Source organism: Aotus nancymaae, unplaced genomic scaffold (assembly GCF_030222135.1).
Source record: "Aotus nancymaae isolate 86718 unplaced genomic scaffold, 86718_ANA_hifiasm-v0.15.2.pri h1tg000040l, whole genome shotgun sequence".
Classification (NCBI taxonomy): Eukaryota; Metazoa; Chordata; class Mammalia; order Primates; family Aotidae; genus Aotus; species Aotus nancymaae.
In genome coordinates, this window is record NW_026988454.1 from 125,282,751 (window position 1) to 125,303,437 (window position 20,687).

The window sequence follows — 20,687 nt, forward strand, 5'->3', positions numbered from 1 at the left end:
AACTTTCAGGTACCATCTATCCCAGGCAATCATGTTAAGCCCTGTTCTTGCTCTGATCCCTTTGACCTGCTTTCTCCTGTCTCCCCTTTTCCTTATCTCCCATTTTCTTCCTGCCCCTTCCCTTTCTTTTCTCCTCAGACTCCTTGTCTTCGGATTCTGCAGGCTCAGATTTGCTTTCTGACTATGGAAACGCCAGTCTTTAACTGCCGAGTCTCAGTTTTCATATCTTTAAAATGGGAGTAGTACTATCTACTTACAGAATCGTTTTGTGGAGATAAGAAAGTGCAAGCCCTATGTACATCGTACAGCGCCTTACAAAATTCTTTACTGGCGTCTCTAAACCATGCCCTTTCATTCTCTTCCTCCCCTTCCCGTCCCCCGTCCCCGCCCAATTGTGAGACTAAGAAATTCTTCGAATTCAATGTTAGGACAGAACTCCAACCGGAGTGCACCTTTTCTGGTTGTTCCCGCCTTCCATGCCTAAACGAACCAATCATATCGCCCAGAGAGTGGCGCGGTATCGCCACTTGGAGACCACCGCGAATGAAGTTTGCATTTTGACTCTGTTCTTGCGTCCAGCTTCTTCTCGTCTCGCACCCCAGCTTCCCGGCATTTGAAGACGGGCCGTCCTCCTCCTTGTCCTGGCCACGCAAATCCTGGTATCGAAAGCGTTGAACGGCAGGGACCGGAAGTGTGCAGCAGCGGCGGGTCCCCAGCTAATCGACGCCGGAAGTAGCGATTGCTAGAGAAGCATTCCGCCGGCTTCGCTATGGCGGCAATTCCCCCGGACTCCTGGCAGCCACCCAACGTTTACTTGGAGACCAGGTGAGGGGGTTCGGGCCTCTGAGGCTGGAAGAGGAGACGTGGAGCCCGGGCCTCGCCGTGGGTCTCCGTTCCTGGGGCGTTCCTCCGGGTGGCCGGCCTCCACGTGGAAAGGGGCGTGGAGCAGCGGCCGAGACGGTCCCCTGAGGACTGAGAGGGGACCGCCATCGCCCGCGTCCAAGCTCTGCTCCTACTCGTGCTGAGGCCTCAGCGACAGCTGCCTAATTGTCCTCCTTCCTCCAGACCGATCATTCATTCATTCATTCAACAAGCGTGTAATGAGACCACCAGCCAGGCACATAAGATACGAGTTCTGAGGTTACAGAGGTAGATAAAACACACACAGCCCTGCCTTTAGGAGCTTGTGGTATAATGAAAGAGACAGATATGTAAACATTGCGTGATAAGTAGTACAGTTGTAGAAACAAATTACAGGAAAAATCAGCAAGAAGGACATTTTTCCCACTATCAAAGAGTAATGTGGTAACCAACCTGCGAGTGCCATGCCCCTGGTGTATGTCGTCTCATTTAGTTTAATCCTAGCAACTTAAATCATGAAGGTATTATTTCACTTTCTCCCTTTTAATATTAGCAGGAGGAAGCGCCAGAATTTACAGATTAAAGCCTTGACCAAAGCCACACAGCCAGTAAGTGGAAGAACCTCGTTTGGAGCCTGGTGTGCCCGTCTCACTTTGCTAGGTTCTTTAGCTCTATTCACTCCGTTGCCTCTTTGGAAAAAGCTCAAAGTGATCTTTACAAATAGGACAAGGAAAGGATCCTGCCCCAAAACCTTTAATAACGTCTTGCTTCTGTAACAGTATAAAGTAAAAACTTATTAATCTGACATTCAAGGTGATTTTTTTTCATCTGGCCCTTGTCTACCTGCCATTCCCCCCTCAACAGCCAGAGACCAGCCAAGTCTCTGGGACTGCCTTTCTGTTCTTGCCCGTTGCTACTTTCAAGCAAAGCAGAGTTCTGTCACTTCTCTCTATATTTGCTCATGCTGTTCATGCTCTCTGGCCATCTTTCCCACCTTCTTATATGGCAAAATTCTGCATCTTCAGGGTCCATCCTGTAATTTCTGTAGTCCCCTGTTGGTACTTTTTCAAGTTACAATTCAAGCAATGTAGACGTACAGAGTAAGAAGTGAAAGCCACCTCCTCCCTGAAAACACTATCAACAGTTTGTTGAATGATTGTCCAGAACTTTTTCTATGTACATATAAACCTCTCTTTTATGTTTTTATTTTTTAACAAAAAAATGGGATCATATGATCACACTCTATGTATGTTTTTTCTGTAACTTGGTTTTCTTTCACTCAGTAATTCAGATAGCTGCCCGTAGTATGGATAGTTGGTATTTTAGGCATTTCCTATTTCAAGGACATTTAAGTGACAAATACTGGGATGAACATCTTTGCACATATTGTATCCTTAGGCGCTTTTGCAAATTTTTCTAGAGGATACTTGGAAGTTGAAATTGCTGAGATATTCACATTTCAGAATTGTATATGTTTTTCCTGATTGTGTTTCCAAAAGGCTACTTCCTGTATTGAAAAAATACCCACCAGAACATAAGCTTCATGAGGGAAACAGTGCCTGAAATAGTGGCATACACAGAGTAACTGTTAATCTCTGTTGAATGGAAGCAGTGATGAATTGCAAAGATGAATTGCAGGCAGAAAGGCTGTTAGAAAGCTATTTTCTAGCACATTCCACATATACTTATAGAGTATTTACATTGTTCAAAGGCACTGGATATCCAGACTACACGGAGTTGACTCAGTTCTCACTGGCCAGGTGCTGTGGCTCACACCTGTAATCCAGCACTTTGGGAGGCCTAGGCAGGTGGATTGCTTGAGTCCAGGAGTTCAAGACAAGCCTGGGCAACATAGCGGAACCCCACGTCTACAAAAAATGCAAAAAATTAGCTGAGCTTGGTGGTGCATGCCTATAGTCCCAGCTACTCAGGAGGCTGAGATGAGAGGATGGCTTGAGCCTGGGAGGCGGCGGTTACAATAAGCTGAGATTGTGCTACTGCACTGTAACCTGGGTGATGGAGGAGACCCTTTCTCAAAAAAAAAAAAGTCACACACTTGGAGCTTAAAGTCTAGGCATGTGCTGGAGTAGAGGGGAAGGCACCTGCCCTTTCTCTTGCCTCTTCCTTATCCTTTAGTAGTACTGGGGAGAAAAAAGCACTCATCCTGTTGGGTAGGTACAAATATTCAAAGTTATCAGGTTTTGCCTTTGTTATACTCCCTCCCAAACAAACATAAACTGTACCTTTTATTCTATTAAAATTTTTTGCAAAGATAATATCAGCTTTGTGCAGTGGCAGTATTGTAACCAGTGAGGTTTATCTGAGGTGCAATTATTGCTAATTGAAAACTTTTCCCAATACCCCGCCATGACGACTTGAAATATAGTCAGCATTGGCAATTTTTGACAGTCTCTATGGAGACTGAATTAAAAAAAAAAATATATATATATATATATATATTTACATGGATCAAAAATACAAAAGTTTTTAAAAGGTATTTATTAAACATCTTCTGTTTCCCATCTACCCAGTCCCCACTCCCATCCAGAAACTTCTAAATAAATATGAACTCCTGATGTTTTAATGTCCCTTTTTTTAAAAAAATTAAGAATTAAGTATAAGAATTTTTTTCCTAATTTAGGGGTTGGTTATATTGGTTTCAGATCATCAGTGATATATATGTATGCGGCATTAGAATTTTGAGTTGTCCATGCTTGTTATTTTGCAGAAAAGAAGTACCCAGAACACCTGCATGTTTTACTCAAAAAAGATAATCAGTGTTTATGTTACTTGCATTGTGGTGTTTTCCTTTGCTGAGCATGAAATCCAGTGGTTATCACAATTTCATGACTTACAAGCTTGAAAATCAAGAGTCCTGGAGCAGTCCCATAACATTCCTGTCTGCCCTGACCTTGTTCTTTACTGGAGCTGTGTTGTCCTCTCTCTCTGCAGCATGGGAATCATTGTGCTGGAGCTGTACTGGAAGCATGCTCCAAAGACCTGTAAGAACTTTGCTGAGTTGGCTCGTCGAGGTTACTACAATGGCACAAAATTCCACAGAATTATCAAGGACTTCATGATTCAAGGGGGTGACCCGACAGGGACAGGTACAGTTAAGCCAACATTAGTTTATGTTTTCTTTTTCCTTTTTTTTCTTTTTGTCTTTTTTTCTAAAGCCAACATTAGTTTCTGAAGTCTCTGTCATAAATAGGTGATAAGGCAGACAGAGCTCTCTTTTCCACTTACTAAGGACTGTGTTGGTTGATTCTGGTGACAACTCCTGCCTCCATCAAACACACATATGTGAAATTGGCCAGAAACCAACCTTTACTCCTAGGCTTGGTAGAGTTTTTCATAACTACATGTATTGCTCACTAAAAACAAATAATATTTGTCTGAATTATAGTGATGCAAGTAGTCCGATCAATAAGAAGGAAAGACTTCATAATATCTTAAGAATAATAAAATCCTGGGTTCTTTTATCGATTCATTCATTTAACAAATATTGAGTATCTGCTTGTGTCAGATACTTTTCTAAGCTCTAGGGAGACACCTATAAAGAAAGAGACAGAATTCTTGCTCTCAATAAAGCAGGAAAAGTGTGTGGGGATGCAATTTTAGTAGAAAAGTCAGGGAACTCCGCTGACATTATTGGAGAAGATATCTGAATGAAGTAAGAAAGTGAACCTTGTAACTGGGGGAAGAACATTCTGGATGGAGGGAAGAGCAAACAAAGAAGCCCTGAGGAAGGAGCCTGTGCTGGAAATCATAAGGTACGTGGTACCTTGTAGGGCAAGGTAGAGACTGATTCTGAGTAAGATGTGAGCCATTGGAGAGTTTCAAGCAAAGGAATGATGTGATCTGATGTATGCTTTGAAAGGATCACTCTTTGGCCAGGCATGGTGGCTCACGCCTGTAATCCCAGCACTTTGGGAGGCTGAGGCAGTCAGATCATTTGAGGTCAGGAGTTCAAGACAAGCCTGACCAACATGGTGAAACATTGTCTCTACTAAAATACAAAAATTAGCCAGGTGTGGTGGCTGGCACCTGTAATCTCAGGTACTTGAGAGGCTGAGGCAGGAGAATTGCTTGAACCCAGGAGACGGAGGTGGCAGTGAGCCAAGATCGGGCCACTGCGCTCCAGCCTAGGCAACAGATCGAGACTCTCTCTAAAATAAATAAATAAATAAATGAAAGGATCACTCTAACTGCTGTTTAGAGAATAGATGGAGGGACAAGATGTAAACACTGTGTAAATAGTTGTTATACTGTATTGTTTGGGGAGTAATGACAAGAAAAATTGTTCTGTACACATTCGGTACAGATGCTTTCTCCCCAGGTATTTTCAATTGCAGTTAGCTGAATCCATGAATCTAGAACCCACACGTAGGGAGGGCTGACTGTGCTCATGAGTAAGTAGTTGGATAGGAATATGGGGTTCAGGAAAAGACCTGGTATGGAGTTATTAATTTGGGAGTTATTGGCATTTAGATGGGATTTATTAGTGAACTAGTGGAACATTTACTCATTTCAAGGGCCTTTGCTTCTCAGTCTGCTTTTTCTCTGCTAATCTCTGCTCGTTTGCCTTTAAACAAGTTTGGTTCTCTCTGTGGCAGAGTCTTTTCCTCAGTCTTGTTCTTTTTCGTCATTTTTATTTGTTTGTTTTTTTAAGATGGAGTCTCACTTTGTTGCCCAGGCTGGAGTGCAGTGGTGTGATCTCAGCTCACTGCAACCTCCACCTCCCAGGTGCAGGGAATTCTCCTGCCTCAGCCTCCCTAGTAGCTGGGATTACAGGCAGGCACTACCACACCTGGCTAGTTTGTGTATTTTTAGTAGAGATGGAGTTTCACCATGTTGGCCAGGCTGGTCTTGAACTCCCAAACTCAGGTAATCCTCCTGCCTTGGCCTCCCAAAGTGCTGGGATTACAGGTGTGAGTCATCACGTCTGGCCTTTTTGTCATTGTTAATTGTCTCATGATTTATCCTACATGACCAGAAGTATTCAGGTTTTTTGTTTTGTTTTTTGTTTTTTGATGCATTTCAAAATACAGAATATATAGGAAAGCAGAGAAAAGTGGAAAAATCATTCATAAGCATAGCTCCTAAGGATTTCTAACCATTAACCAATCCCTCAATATCACACCTTTCAGAAATGAAGTGTTAACTTTTGGTGCCCATCATTCTAGATGTCTTTCAGATGTCTGATTTAAAGGATAACAAGATAAATGGAAACAATTTCAAAAGAATAGGATATATTATGTATGCTATTGTTTTTAAAATAGAAAGTATTACATTTAATTTTATATATATAGAATAGAATATTGACTTCCTGCAGTGAAAGATGAGGCAGTTAGTACTTAAATTTCTACCTATTCTTATCTTTCCCTGACCTTAATTTTTGTTGCTATTTTTATTATTATCTGTTCTGTGCTCATCGTTCATTCAGCTACAGTGTGGGTCCTACGTTTTGGTGGATTAGTGCTCACAGCTTGCTTGGCTCTTACCCTCACAAGTGCTAGAGAGCAGGGCTTCTTGTCTAGTGGGTTTTTGGTTTTTTTTTTTTTCTCAGAATGCTCAAGGTCACAATTGTCCAGTGGTTTTTTTATTACAAGAGCTATAACATTGTTATATTTTTAAGCTCATTCATATTTGAGAATTTCTGCCTGTTACCTTTATACATGAAAAGAGATAGCATGTTGTCATGCTCAGCCCCCTCACTATGTGAGGCACTGTGCCACCTTGGGACTTCACAGAGTCCCCACCAGTAAGAAGGCTCTCACCAGATGTGGTCCCTTGACTTGGACTTCTCTGCCTCCACAACTCTAAGAGATAAATTCTTTTTTTTAAATAATTTTTTTAGGCCAGGCGTAGTGGCTCATACCTGTAATCCTAGCACTTTGGAGGCTGCGGCAGGAGAGTCACTTGAGTTCAGGAGTTCAAGACCAGCCTGGGCAACATAGTGAGACCCCATTTCTACAAAAAAATAAAAAATTACCTGGACACGGTGGCATATGCCTATAGTTCCAGCTACTTGGGAGTCTGAGGTGGGAAGATCACTTGAACCTGGGAGGTTGAGACTGCAGTGAGCCATGATTGTGCCCACTGCACTCCAGCCTGAGCAACAACATGAGACCCTATCTCTAAATAAATAAATTAATTAAAATAAGATAAAAATTTTTAGAAGGAAGAAAAAAGAGACCATAACTGGTTATAGTGTTCTGAGATCTTTTTAGACGATTCGGATCCATCGCCTTCTGGTTTGGTTTTTCATTGTTGTTTGTTGTTGTTTATTTTTTTGGAGACAAAGTCTTGCTCTGCCACCCAGGCCCAGGTTTGAGTACGGTGGTACGATCATGGCTCACTGCAATCCAGACTCCCTGGGCTCAAGCACTTCTCCCACCTCAGCCTCCTGAGTAGCTAGGACTACAGGCATTCGCCGCCATGCCTGGCTAATTTTTAAATTTTTCGTAGAGTTGAGGTCTCACTATGTTGCTGAGGCTGGTCTCAAACTCCTAGGCTCAAGCGATCCTCCTGCCTCGGCCTCCCAAAGTGTTGGGATTACAGGCATGAGTCATCATGCCTGGCTGCCTTCTGTTTTTGAATATGCTTTTGGAGACTACTGAGGCCAAATTTACTCCTTTCTTCAATTCAGGGATAATTATTTTATTTCTATTTCTGAATATTGTCTCTGTTATACTTACTGGATTTTCTGTTTCAGGAAATTAGTTATTTGTTTCATCACCTTTGCCTTTCATATCTATATTTCTTTTGATTGTGTGATAGTATTTTTTTTCTTTTTTTCCCTGCATTTACTAAAATTAGCTCAGACCAATACTCTATGCCTTACTCAATTTTCAGTCATGTCTGTTCTGTTCTTTTCTGCTCTAGTTTATTTACTAGCTCAGTACTGTTGCTGTTTGAATCTAAATTTGTTTCCTTAGCTCTGCAATCTTTTCATCTTACTCTATGATGTATTATCTTGTCTTTGAGCTTTTGTTATATTAGATTCTTACTTCTCTTGAATCATCCGTAGCTTGAAATAGCCATGGAGAAGCCACTTTCTCCCAGGCTGAGTTCCTGGTTTTCTTTTCCTTCCTCCTCTCCTTTATTCTGTCCTTCTGTTGGTTATGGTATGTTTGCCTAGTTTCCATGCCATTTGTTTTCATCTTATCTATGCTTGATGTCAGCACCTACATTATCCCCACCTTTTACTTGCTCAGATACGGTGTAAGTAGAGTCTCCTTGTTATTCTCCCCATTTATGTGGAACTAATTGTCTTCCCCACTTCAAATGTTAGGTTGCTTTCTCTCTATTCTATTCTAGCCTGAAGAAGGGTGGGAGAGAACTGGGTCTCAGCTTGTGCTGAGCGAGCCCCCTGTGGGAGGGCTAGCCTCTGTTCTGTCTTCCCAGACTACATTAAAGGCCTGTCCCAGAGCCCCTTCCACCAGCCAGTGGTGTCTGTGTGTCACCACTCCAGGCTCTGGATAGTCCCCAATTATGGCCCAGCACCCTGGAAGGTGGCCAGCCTTGCTTGCCTGTCCTGCCATTCCGGAGCCCCTGTGATATGTGTAGGCTTCTGCCCTCAAGGGCTTTCCTTGACTTTTTCAGAGCTACTCACCCACTCCCCTTTTGGCTTCTCAGAATTGGAGGGTATTTGTGAGAATTCTCAGTATGACATGTCTTTCCTGGTTACTACTTTCAGGGAATACAGGCAGAAGAATTTTCTATTTTTTCCCCTTGGCTCTTTTTACAACTTTAGCATGTTTGTTTCCCTTTTCCTATTTGGTTGATGCTGGTGAACTTTTGGCTTTTTAATTTTTGTGTGTTCACTTTATTGGGTGTTGGGAGCATTTGGTAAATGCACCTGAGAGCAATAACTGAAGCATACCCTTAGAATGACACTGTACGGCAGATGCATCTGAATGTGTGTTCTGAGCTAGGGAATCCAGAAGTAGCCAACCAGGAGGTTCCTTCCTTTTCTGTAAAGGGAGATCTGAGTCCCTGGCTCATCCTGTGACACATGGGCTGCACACAGGTTAAGGTCCTGAGTTTTGGGTTGAATGAAGATCGCCAGGTGACGATTGTTAGGGACAAGGTGCTAAGTGGAAATGCTATATAAACTGCATCTTTTTTTTTTTTTTTTTTTTTTGAGACGGAGTTTCGCTGTTGTTACCCAGACTGGAGTGCAATGCCGCGATCTTGGCTCACCGCAACCTCCGCCTCCTGGGTTCAAGCAATTCTGCCTCAGCCTCCTGAGTAGCTGGGATTACAGGCGCGCACCACCATGCCCAGCTAATTTTTGTATTTTTAGTAGAGACAGGATTTCACCTTGTTGACCAGGATTGTCTCGATCTCTTGACCTCGTGATCCACCCGCCTTGGCCTCCCAAAGTGCTGGGATTATAGGCGTGAGCCACTGCGCCTGGCCTATAAACTGCTTCTTTTTGCAAATGATGGTGGTTCTGCTGTCCAGTGCACCATCACTGGAATCTCTTCCCTGTATGTAAGTCCCCAGTAAAACCCCATGTCTTGTTTGCTGGCTCTAGGTCTCTTCAGCCTCTTGAATCTGGTGCCATCCCTACTGGGGTCGATAGGGGTTCAGCACAACAGGGAGGCCGCGTCTAGTCCTGCTTCATTCTACTTTGTCTGAAAGGGTTCCGTCGATACTTCGATGTACCTCTTTCCTGTGTTGTTCCTTTCTTCCCTTCATGTTGTTATGAAATAAATTTTAATTCTTTTTTTTTTTAGGTCCTTTTTTTTTTTCTTATTTATTTATTTATTTATTTTTAAAGACGGGGTTTCACCATGTTGGTCAGGCTGGTCTTGAACTCCCGACCTCAGGCAATCCGCCCACCTTGGCCTTCAAAATGCTTGGATTACAGGCGCGAGCCACTGCACCCGGCCTAAATTTTAATTCTTAATGCCAGTGAACTGAGAGTCCATGATTAGGGTACAAGAATTGGAAGTGACTCAGGTGTGAGTTGCTCATGCCAGAGCTTTTCTGTATTTCTGTAGTTGGTTCACGATCCTTCATAATGTGACATTTCCATGGTGTAATTTTAATGAAATTGAATCACTCAAAAGATTTTCAAATAACTGCATCCAGCCTCAAGTATAATGAATGATTGAGCAGCCCGCTGGTAGGTCTGTGGTGGAAGGCAAACAGGAGTTAGGCCCTCCTGGGTCACTATTTCATATTTTCTAGCTGATTAGGTGACATGTTTTTTGCTAAACATCTCAGATGGGCAGCAAGTGACATCCTGGGCTCTTCAGCAAATTGATGCACCACTTCCATTCACAGCTGTGCCTCAGTCTGACTACTGTGGAACCATTCTTTCCACATGCTTTCTCATAATACATATTTGCTAAATGCTTTTTCAGTTCAGATACCCTTTGACTTCCTGCTTCATTTCATTTTAAACCATTTTCCTACCTTCAGCTTTCCCATATTATAATAACTATAGAGGCTCTTTCCTTCGCCCTCTGAGTGTCTTTTATCTGTTTCTACTAATCTCTTTCTCTCCTCTCTATAAGACATAACATCCTGTCAAGTTCTTCGTTTAGCTCTTCTTGCTCTCGCTCGGCCTCACAGTGCTCACCAGCTGCTGTGATTGCTGTGATTAATTATATGCTGATTATCCTGTGCGTCACTCTCACTTTGATTTCATCTTTCCTCTTGGTAGCCCCAGGAACACCTGAAATTTAACGTGTTGAACAGCAAGCTCTGTTAATTTTATTCATTTGATGAGTATTTGCCAAGAGTCTGCTGGGTATCCTGTGCTATTCTAAGGCCTGTGAGAAGCACTTACGCATTAAAAACCAAAGCATTTTCTTTTTCCTTGCAGTTCCCTGCCCTGCTAGGAAAGAAACTATTCATTGTAAGAAACAACTAGAACAGTATAATATAAATATGCAAATGTGTGTTAGTATGGTGTGGATTATCTACATAATATAGGTTGGAGTAATTCATAATAAGGGAAAAAGAACAATGGAATGAGATTGGGATCAGAAGGAGGCATATGTGAGGTGGGCCTTGAGAGAAATGTAGACTGTTAACCCTTGGGAAGTAGCGGGAAGAGCATTTTGGATTTAGGAAGAAGAGTGATTACAGGGCAGGAGTGACAGAGGCATGGAGGGACCCCACCACCCCAGGTGTCACATCTTCCACACCGGACTGGCTCTTGTGACATCACCCAGCCACCTCTCCATGCCCAGAACAAATGCATCAAATGTGATTCTATGGCCCCTATAAAATTTACAGATCTCTGAACTGCGTGTTTAGGGGACAGTAAGGAGCAATTTGGGGCCAGTTAATGGAGACTCCTAGACAGAGGAGTTCACAGATCTGAGGAGATTTCATGCAGCTGTGGACTGTGGCAAGACAGTGTGGTGCAGGGCTGAGCTTGGGCTTGCCTTGTGCTTCCCATGAACACTTACTAAAGTAAGTTGCATTACCTTGCTGAGCCGGCTCACCTGTCAGGAGTGTGGTTTCATGCACCTCCTAGGCTGGTAGTGGGTAGTAAATGAGCTGATGTTGGTAAAGTGGTTAGCATGGGTTTGACACAAAGTGGGAGTGCAAACAAATGTAACTGTTATTTATTTTGATTGTTAATTCATTTAACAAATATCTATTAGACTCCTTCTGTAGACCAGGCACTGTTCTAAAAGCTGGGGATACAAGAGTAAGAAAGTCCTTGTGGCCCTCTCGGTCTGGTGAGAGAAGGAGAATGAAAAAGTATACGATATGCTATCAGGGATGGCAGATGATATGGGAAAAGCAATGTACTGCTGGGATGGAGCAGGGTTTCTCAACCTAGGCACTGGTGACATTTAAGGCTGGATGATTCTTTGTTGTGGGGGCTGTCCTGTGCATTGAAGGATGGTTAGCTGCATGCTGGCTTCTACCCACTTGGTACTGATAGAACCACTCAGTGTGACAACCAAAATTGTTTCCAGGTATTGCCCACTGTTGCCAGGGGTCAAAATCACTTCCCATGGAGAACCACTAGGCTAGAAGGTGAGGGAGGTGCTGGTTTGGAGAGTGTGATTAGGAAAACCTCTCTGACAAGGTGGCATTTGCACAGAGCTCTGAATAAAATGAAGTAGTGAGCCACGAGACTGTCAGGAGCAAGGGCACTGCAAAGAGAACAGCAGTCCGAGGCCTTAGACCGGAGTGTGCCTGGCAGGAAACGGCACAGGGGCCAGCGTAGCTGGAACACCTGAGAGAGTGGCAGGAGATGGCTCTGAGAGTAACAGCACCTGATCCTGGAGAGTCTTGTAAGCCCTGGTGAGGATTGTGGATTTTGTTTTAAGAGTGACGCAGTTGATAGAGGGTTTCAAGCAGAGGAGTGCTGCGATTAGGCATGTTTGAAAAGGATCCCTCTGGCCACCATGAGAATGGAGGGTGGGGAAAGAGGGAGGCAAGGCTGGAAGCAAGGAGACCAGTGGGAAGCTTTTATTCCTATTCAAGCTGGAGATGGTTGTCGTTTGAACTAGGGTGATAGCAGCCGTGTTAGTTCTGGTCCTCTGGGAAGCAGACACCAAGACAGAGATTTATTGGGCTAACACCTGTGAAGGATAAAGGGGCATGGAGCCAGGGTTGGAAGGGAAGGTCTTCACACAGCAGTGCAGGCCTGAGTGACACCTGTGAAAGCAGAGGGATGGAGGAGGAGCAGCTGCCAGTGAGCAGTGAGGAACACCTGGAGACTGTGTAATCGTGGAAACCAAAGGAAGACAGTAGCTCAAGCAGAAGAGTGACATCGAGTGTGGATTTAGTAAAGTAAGTGCTGAGGATTGACCACTAGGTGTAGCCACATGGAGGTCACTGGTGACCTTGACAAGAGTGGTGCGCGGCAAAAGTCTCAACAGAGCGTGTTCAAGCGAGAATGGGAAGAAGCGGAGACACTGAGTGTTGACAGCTTTTTCCAGGAGTTTTTCTGTGAAGGGATGTAGAGAAATAGGATACTTGGAAATATAGTTTTGTTTTTTAAAATAGGAAATATCAATAACGTGTTTAAATGCCTACAGGAATGATCCATTACAAAGAGAAAAATTGATCTACTAGAGGGGGAGGTTATAGTTGCTGAGTTCTTTAAAGGTGAACAGGATTGGGTATGTGGTGGCAGGATAGTCATGTTATACATTAGATGGCTTCCCTATGCTGTCTCATTTAATTCTTATAATAAGCCTGTGAGACATACGTATTACTGCTACTCCCATTTTGCAGACAGGGGAACTGAGGCTTAGAGAGAAAGTGTCTTAGTTAAGGTTAAACAGTAAGTGGTGGAGTCAGAACTGGAATCCAGATCTCTCTGACTCCAAAGGCAAGTGAGAAAGAGAAGACTGTGTCTTTAGAACCACAAAGCCCCTTGGAGAACTGTAGCGTTGTTCCCATCTGGTATATTAACAGTGATTGTGTCAGGTAGCAGTGCTTTTGGCTGTAAGTAACAGAAAACCTAATTCCAGGTGCTGTTTTTTCTTACACAATAGAACATCTGGAAGTGAGCAATTATTGTCATCTCTTCACCTGCCCAGGAGAGTTGTCAGTGATCTAGGCTTGCTGTATCTTTCCACTTCACCATTCGTCATGTGTCGCCTTTGGTCTTGAACTTGTTAGTCTTATGGTTGCAAGATGGCTGCTGCTCTGGCATCACCCTACTTTCAAAGAAGGAAGATAAGGAAAGAGCTGTAGACGAAAGACAAAAGAGTGTGTTTGTCCCCTTTTTATCAAGAAAGCTGTAGCTTTCTCAGAAGTTTGACTCAGCGACTTCTGTTTATATATCTAAGTCAGAACTGGGTCATCTGACCATGCCTGTCTGCAAAACGAATTTGTCAGCACCTGCCTTTTTTTGTCTCCGAGGTTGAGGCAGGCTGTGGAGGAGGAGGTTGGGGATGCTCAGGAGACTACTGACGGACAGTGTCTGTTAGAGGCTGTCTTGCCAGAAGAGAGGCTTTGATTGGTCAGTTGCCCTCTGGTGTTGAGTGCCCTGCTGGATCTCCTTTTAGGCCACCGCACATCTGTGGGGCTGGATATTAATCCATTATCCCCATCAACTGTGACATCGGAGGGGCGGGGACAAGTAGCACCAAGTATGGTCATCTTCATATAAAACACTGCATGTCCCATGCCTTGAGCATCATCTTGACAGGTTTCCACAGTGACTAAGGATGAGGAGAAAGGGACATCACAGGAGTCACAGGGATGAGAAAAGGGTTTTTTATGTTTTGTTTTTAAGAAACAACACAGGGCTGGGCGCAGTGGCTCACATCTGTAATCCTAGCACTTTGGGAGGCCGAGGTGGGTGGATCATGAGGTCAGGAGTTTGAGACCATCTTGGCCAACATGGTGAAACCCCGTCTCTATTAAAATGCAAAAAATTAGCTGGGCGTGGTGGCATGTGCCTGTAGTCCCAGCTACTCGGGAGGCTGAGGCAGGGGAATCGCTTGAACCTGGGCAGTGGAGGTTGAAGTGAGCTGAGATTGTGCCACTGCACCCAGCTTGGCGACAGAGCAAGACTCCATCTCAAAAAACAACAACAAAAAAAAAAAAAACACACACACAGGCCAGGCGTGGTGGTTCACGCCTATAATCCCAGCACTTTGGGAGGCCGAGGCAGGCGGATCACCTGAGGTTGGGAGTTCGAGACCAGCCTGACCAACATGGAAAAACCCTGTCACTACTAAAAATACAAAATTAGCCGGGCATAGTGGTGTATGCCTGGAATCCCAGCTACTTGGGAGGCTGAGGCAGAATCGCTTGGACCAGGGAGGCAGAGGTTGTGGTGAGCCAAGATCACGCCATTACGTTCCAGCCTGGGCAGCAAGAGCGAAACTCTGTCTAAAAAAAAGAAAAGTAAAAAGAAACAACACAGATCATAAAGAAGAAAGTTAAAGAATTTTAACTACAAAGGTTCTGTGCACTGGAAGATCCCATTAAAAGAGTGAAAAAAGTTAAATGGGAGAAGTTACTTGCAAAGCATTCACTAACAAAAGGATTAGTATCCATAATATACAGTTGAACCTTGGCCAACATGGATTTCAACCATGGGGGTCATACAGGATTTGCAGGGTCCACAGCTGGACTTGAGCGTGCAGGGATTTTGGTGTGACGGGGATCCTGCGTCAAGGGACAACTGTATCAATTCCAAAATGTCGTACCACTGAGTAGAAGTGTGGCTGTTCACAAAGGGCCGTTACAAGCTAAATAAGCCAGTAAACACGAAATTATGCCAAACTTCAGAGAAATGCAGTTTAAAACACCACCAGAGGCCTCACACTTCTCAGACTGATAAAAGAACCTAGAGCAGTAAAAGAGAGAGCGCTGTGGGGAGGGGTGCCTGCTGGTTCATCCATTTAGAAAAATCTAGCAACGAAGAATACTCAAACTGTGACCCTACGTATCCCCCGTAAGGTATCGGCCCCCTGAGAGCTCTTGCACTTGGTTTTTGGAGACAGTATAAGAAGAGTTTTTACAACATGGTTGATTAGCCAAAACATTGGAAAGATCCTTAATATCAACACCAGAAAAGATAAGACAGAGCATTATGGTCATACAGTGAGGCGAACACTACAGAGAACTGCCTGGAACAAAGTGGATAAGTCTCTCAAACAATGGTGAGCAAAAAGCTAATTGCAGAAGAATGCATGAAGTATAATACTGCTTATGTAAGCTTAAAAACATGCAGAACAGCAATACTTTTTTTAATAGGGATACTTACATGTGTAATAAAAAAGAAAATGCATGGAAATGCCAAATTCTTGTTAGAATAGTGGTTACCTGAGAGGAAAATGTGATTATATGAATCAGCGGTTAGCTCCTAGGAGATGAGCGGTGGGGAGAGATGCAGTGGAGTGTGTGGTGGGGTCTTAGCTGGACTTCCAATACTTTATTTCTTGGGGGCAGGGGTGGTCCTAGACGTTGGTCATATTATTCTTTGTATGTTTGCATGTCTGAAATAAATACATTGAATAAATGATCCAAAAAGAGGACAGAAGAGGAAAAGACTCTCTTTGTTGTTGTTGTTTTTGGAGACAGATGGGAGCGCAATGGCACAATCATAACTCACTGTAGCTTCGACCTCCTAGGCTTGGGTGATCCTTCCACCTTAGCCTTCTGAGTAGCTGGGACTACAGGCATGCACCTAATTTTTGTAGAGATGGGTTTCACCATGTTGCCCAGGCTGGTCTCAACTCCTGGGCTCAAGCAATCCACCCCTCTCAGCCTCCCAAAGCGTTGGGATTATAGGTGTGAGCCACTTGTACCTGGCCAGAAAAGAATCTTGAAGGTTCTTTTCTAACCTCTAACCAGAGGTTAGAAAACAGGTCTTTGCCTGTCTTCAATGTGTCTTTACTAGACCAGGCACAGAACCTGCAAAGCTTCCAAATCGTTGGCTTTCTAACTGATAACTGACATCTGTGTAGCATGCTCTGCAATGGAGAACTCTTTAATCATTCTCTGTCCCTCTGCCATCTCTCACCTATTCCACATGCCTAGAGGAATGTTTGAATTGGAATTATTTGTCTTTCTGACATTTTGCTGCAAACCCTACTGAGTTGAATTGGGTTATGAAAAGATAACATATTATGAGTAAGATATTATGAAAACTGTGCCTATTGAGTAAAGGAGGTCTCCATGCTCTTGCCTCGTCTTCTCTGATTGTTTAAAATCCCCACTTCATCTGTGACTCTTGACTCACCTATTCCTTAATGCACTTCTTGTTTGTGGTGATGTTTATGTGATGGTTTTCCATTCCTAGAGGGCAAGAGCCCTGGGGGTTTTGTTCTGGCAGCCTTCGGGTGATAGGGATCACACTTTGAAAGCTCAGGCCACAGATGGACAGTGCACTGCTGAACTGAACCCTTAGCTTGCTCACTCAAGTCCTGCACGCAGGGCCTAGCTTCAGTGTGGCATCTGTTTGGCCCCACAGCCCTCTCCCTCTCTCTAGTCTCTGGTAACCCTAGGCAGGAACCTTGACTATTGGTTGCCAAAGGACCAAGCAAAGGGAGGATCAAGTCAGAGGGAACGTATTAGTTACATAATTGCTGTTTGGAAGTATACTGACAGGTTGGAATTTTTGGAATGAGTTTTACACAGTTTGGTATGGCTCAGTATTTTTCCAGAAGCATAGGTAGCCTGGGCCAAGTGGGAGGTTCCCCTAGTCTGTTAGGATTCACCCCCATTCCTCTTTGCATGAGAACAGTGTTTTCTTCCGAAAAGGAAAACGGGGGCTGTGACAGGCTCCCTGTGGTGAAGCCGACTAAAAGGTAAAGCAAAGGATTTTTGCCATGGAAACACCTTGGCCATGCCCAGGGGCCCTGGGGGTGGACTTGGTGCTTTAACATGCTACTTTTATAGCAGGTGGTAGAAGGAAGTGAGCTCCCTGCACTGGGCTGCGGGGCAAGCAAAGTACCCATTGATGAATCCAGTGTTTACTTTGTTCTAGGCGGCTTTATCATGACTGATCAACTTGGAGAAACCAATGTAGTTCAATAAGGCATATGATTGACTACATACTTGACTAGAATTGGTTAGGAAAGTTGCCTCCTGTTAGGACATGTTTTCCTGTGAGAAAACCATGTTTAACTTACATATTTTTTTTCTTTTTTTTTGAGATGGAGTCTTGCTCTGTTGCCCAGGCTGGAGTGCAGTGGCGCGATCGTGGCTCACTGCAACCTCTGCCTGCCATGTTCAAGCAATTCTGCCTCTGCCTCCCAAGTAGCTGGGACTATTAGCATGCCTGGCTAATTTTTTTTTTTTATTTATTTTTAGTAGAGATGGGGTTTCACCATGCTGGCCAGGCTGGTCTTGAACTCCTGACCTCGTGATCCACCTGCCTTGGCCTCCCAAAGTGCTGGGATATAACCACACCTGGCCTAACTTACATCCTTTTGCTCTTAGAACAAAACCTGCCCAAGCTTAGGGTATTCAGCACAGCATCGTGCTCTTGTAGACATAATATAAATAACATTTGGTGGTGATGCTGCTAGCAAATAATTCCCAATCCCATGTTTCTTAATTTTCTCTGTATTTATTCATTTATTTAGAGTCAAAGTTTTGATCAAGGTCTTGTTGCCTAGGCTGGAGTGCAGTGACGTGATCATAGCTCACTGTAACCTCAAACTCCTAGGCTCAAGCAGTCCTCCTGCCCCAGCCTCCTGAGGACCTGGGACTACAGGCACATGCCACCAAACCTGGCTGAATTTTAAAATTTTTCATGAGCCAGGTGCAGTGGTTCACACTTATAATCCCAGCACTTGGGAGGTCAAGGCAAGAGGACTGCTTGATGCTAGGAGTTTGAGATCAGACTGGGCAACATAGTGAGACCCCATCTTTACAGAAACAAAAAACAAAGAAACAGGCATAGTGATGCATGCCTACGGTCCCAGCTACTCAGGAGGCTGAGCTGGGAAGATTGCTAGAGCCCAGGAGGTTGAGGCTCTAGTGTGCAGTTATTGTGCCACTGCACTCTAGCCTGGGTGACAGAGCAAGACCTTGTCTCAAAAAAAAAAAAAAAAAAAAACTTGTGGAGTCAGGGTCTTCCTCTGTTGCCCAGCTCGAACTCCTGGCCTCAAGCAGTCCTCCCACCTTAGCCTCCCAAAGTTCTGAGATTTTAAATACGAGCCACCACACCTGGCCCTGTTTTCTCTTTATGATGTACTGCCTCACCTCTCAACTCTGCCTACTGTAATGTCCCTTTCTTCAGCATTGCCACGTACCACTGCCCCTATTTCTCCATCACCTAGGTTAAGGGTGGTCGATAGGTTTCAACTCTTGGGCTATTTCCAATTAATTAATAATGGCTGCCTGAGTTCTGGGTTGGTAACATTCAGAGGCAAATCCAGCTCAGCAGGGAAGAATACTGATTGATTAGCAATGTCTGTGACGGGCAAAGGCTTAGGGCTTGGGGCACTCAAAAATACTCATAAAAATGTTAAAAATCAAGAAACCTCTTAACACATCAGATTATGAATGGTGGTTATCTCTAGATGGTTAGGTTACAGGGGATTTTAATGTTCTTTTGATGATGTTCTATGTTTTCTACCTTTTTGATAGTGAACATGTATTATTTTAATGTGTAGGAAAAAATACTCAGCATCCTTTTGAAAAGGAAAGTGTTATCAGAATGAAACCAATGATTTGAATATGATATTAATGCTAGCTTCTATAGTTGCAGTGTACTTAGCAGCGGGGTGGTTTCACTGCCTTTTCCTTTCCTCTACTCTGAGAAATCCTCTGACCCTGGGCCATCATTCTTGCTGTGAGATAGAATGTGTGGCTGGTTGATTAATTTATCATCCTCTAATTGGGCAGGTCGAGGTGGTGCATCTATCTATGGCAAACAGTTTGAAGACGAACTTCATCCAGACTTGAAATTCACGGGTAAGTATATAATTTGGCTGGACTGGGTAGGAAGGAGGATTTTAAAAGCTCAGTGCTCACTCTTTTGGCCATGATTCAAGGTGAATGCCTGACACCGTGGCATGGTGCCAGGAAGCTGCTCAGCCGTGGCGCCACGAAGTGCCCTGGTGGATTAGAGAAAGTGGCACCTCTCACAGAGTTCTGAGCAATTCTGAGCACTGGTCGGGGTGTTCTAGACTCTAACTACTTGTTAAACGTCATAGGATATCAAAAGTGTTCTCAAAGAAACAGGAAACCTTGGTAGGTTTTTGAGGGCAGTCAGGAACGTGGTCCACAGTTAGTGAGGAACATCAGGGTTCAAGGCTGGGGAATAGGTGAGGACAAGGAAGATGAAATCATCATAGTAGTGCAGTGATGGCCTTTGTACCGGGCAGAAAGCCTGCCCTGAGGGGTTGTCTGGGTCTGGACAGAGGCTAGAACAAAGTCCTGCCTGATTTTTCATCCCTAGAATAGGGCAGCAGCTCTACACTGGACCTGTAGGGTTATTCATACTCTTTCATTTCTTCCTTTTTCCCACCAGGGGCTGGAATTCTCGCAATGGCCAATGCGGGGCCAGACACCAATGGCAGCCAGTTCTTTGTGACTCTCGCCCCCACCCAGTGGCTTGACGGCAAACACACCATTTTTGGCCGAGTGTGCCAGGGTATAGGAATGGTGAATCGCGTGGGAATGGTAGAAACAAACTCCCAGGACCGCCCTGTGGACGACGTGAAGATCATTAAGGCATACCCTTCTGGGTAGACTTGCTACCCTCTTGAGCAGATCTTCTGAGATGGCCCCAGTGGACAAGCTTCCTGATGACATAGAATGACATGTAATGCTAAATTTCATTTCAGCTTTGCAAATCATGAAGCTCAGGAAGCCTGGGGTCTTGGGTGAGTTAGAGAGGGAAGTACATTTTAATAGGATGCTTCTTTTCTCTTCCCCCAGTGCCTAGGTTGACAGAACATTTGCACAAATGCCCCTGTGTATCAATAGGTTACTACTTACTGCAGATGACCCATAATGCCGCATCTTGTGCATGTCTGCTCTGATACACTTCAAACAAAATGTAGCAGACACTGTCATTTCTCAGTGGTTTTGCCTAGCCAAACTTTTTCCTAAGGAGATTTATATTCTGGCCTACACTGCAGTCCTTGATGGCTGACAGCCATAGAATTCCAAACCAAGTAGTGTCGATTAGCCCTCTTAAACTCCGTGCACACCCTATTTCGGCCTCTTACATTTGTTCTTCTAGGGAATGTATGCGTCTCTATATATATTTTCCCTCAAAACAAGAACATCAACACTGCTGTTTCTGATACTTAGACATCCCACGCAAAGCCACATTGAATTTTTGCCAAATGAGAAACGCTTCCAACAATCAAGTTTCTAAGAAGGTGTCAAGTGGGGAATAATAATGTGTAATA

General features: G+C 44.0%; 2 protein-coding genes and 1 non-coding gene across 5 annotated transcripts in view; 2 read left to right on the plus strand and 1 right to left on the minus strand.

The window, feature by feature from the left end:
- The window catches only part of CUNH6orf89 (chromosome unknown C6orf89 homolog), a 51,238-nt gene extending 50,571 nt beyond the window's left edge, over positions 1 to 667 (minus strand). For all 3 annotated transcript variants that reach the window (XM_012464306.3, XM_012464305.3, XM_064361092.1), the window contains exon 1: positions 453 to 667. The gene's annotated coding sequence lies outside the window, so the exon portion shown is untranslated. The remainder of the gene's footprint in view (positions 1 to 452) is intronic.
- PPIL1 (peptidylprolyl isomerase like 1) lies at positions 429 to 20,487 on the plus strand. Its single transcript, XM_012464316.2, has 4 exons — positions 429 to 825; positions 3,814 to 3,968; positions 19,171 to 19,239; positions 19,799 to 20,487. Exons 1-4 carry the CDS (start codon positions 770 to 772, stop codon positions 20,017 to 20,019), a joined length of 501 nt encoding a protein of 166 aa, XP_012319739.1. The 5' UTR covers positions 429 to 769; the 3' UTR covers positions 20,020 to 20,487.
- On the plus strand, positions 3,142 to 3,282 carry LOC135268431 (U4 spliceosomal RNA). Its single transcript, XR_010336760.1, has one exon. It is a non-coding gene; the product is annotated as a U4 spliceosomal RNA (small nuclear RNA).
- Positions 20,488 to 20,687: the final 200 nt, after the last annotated feature.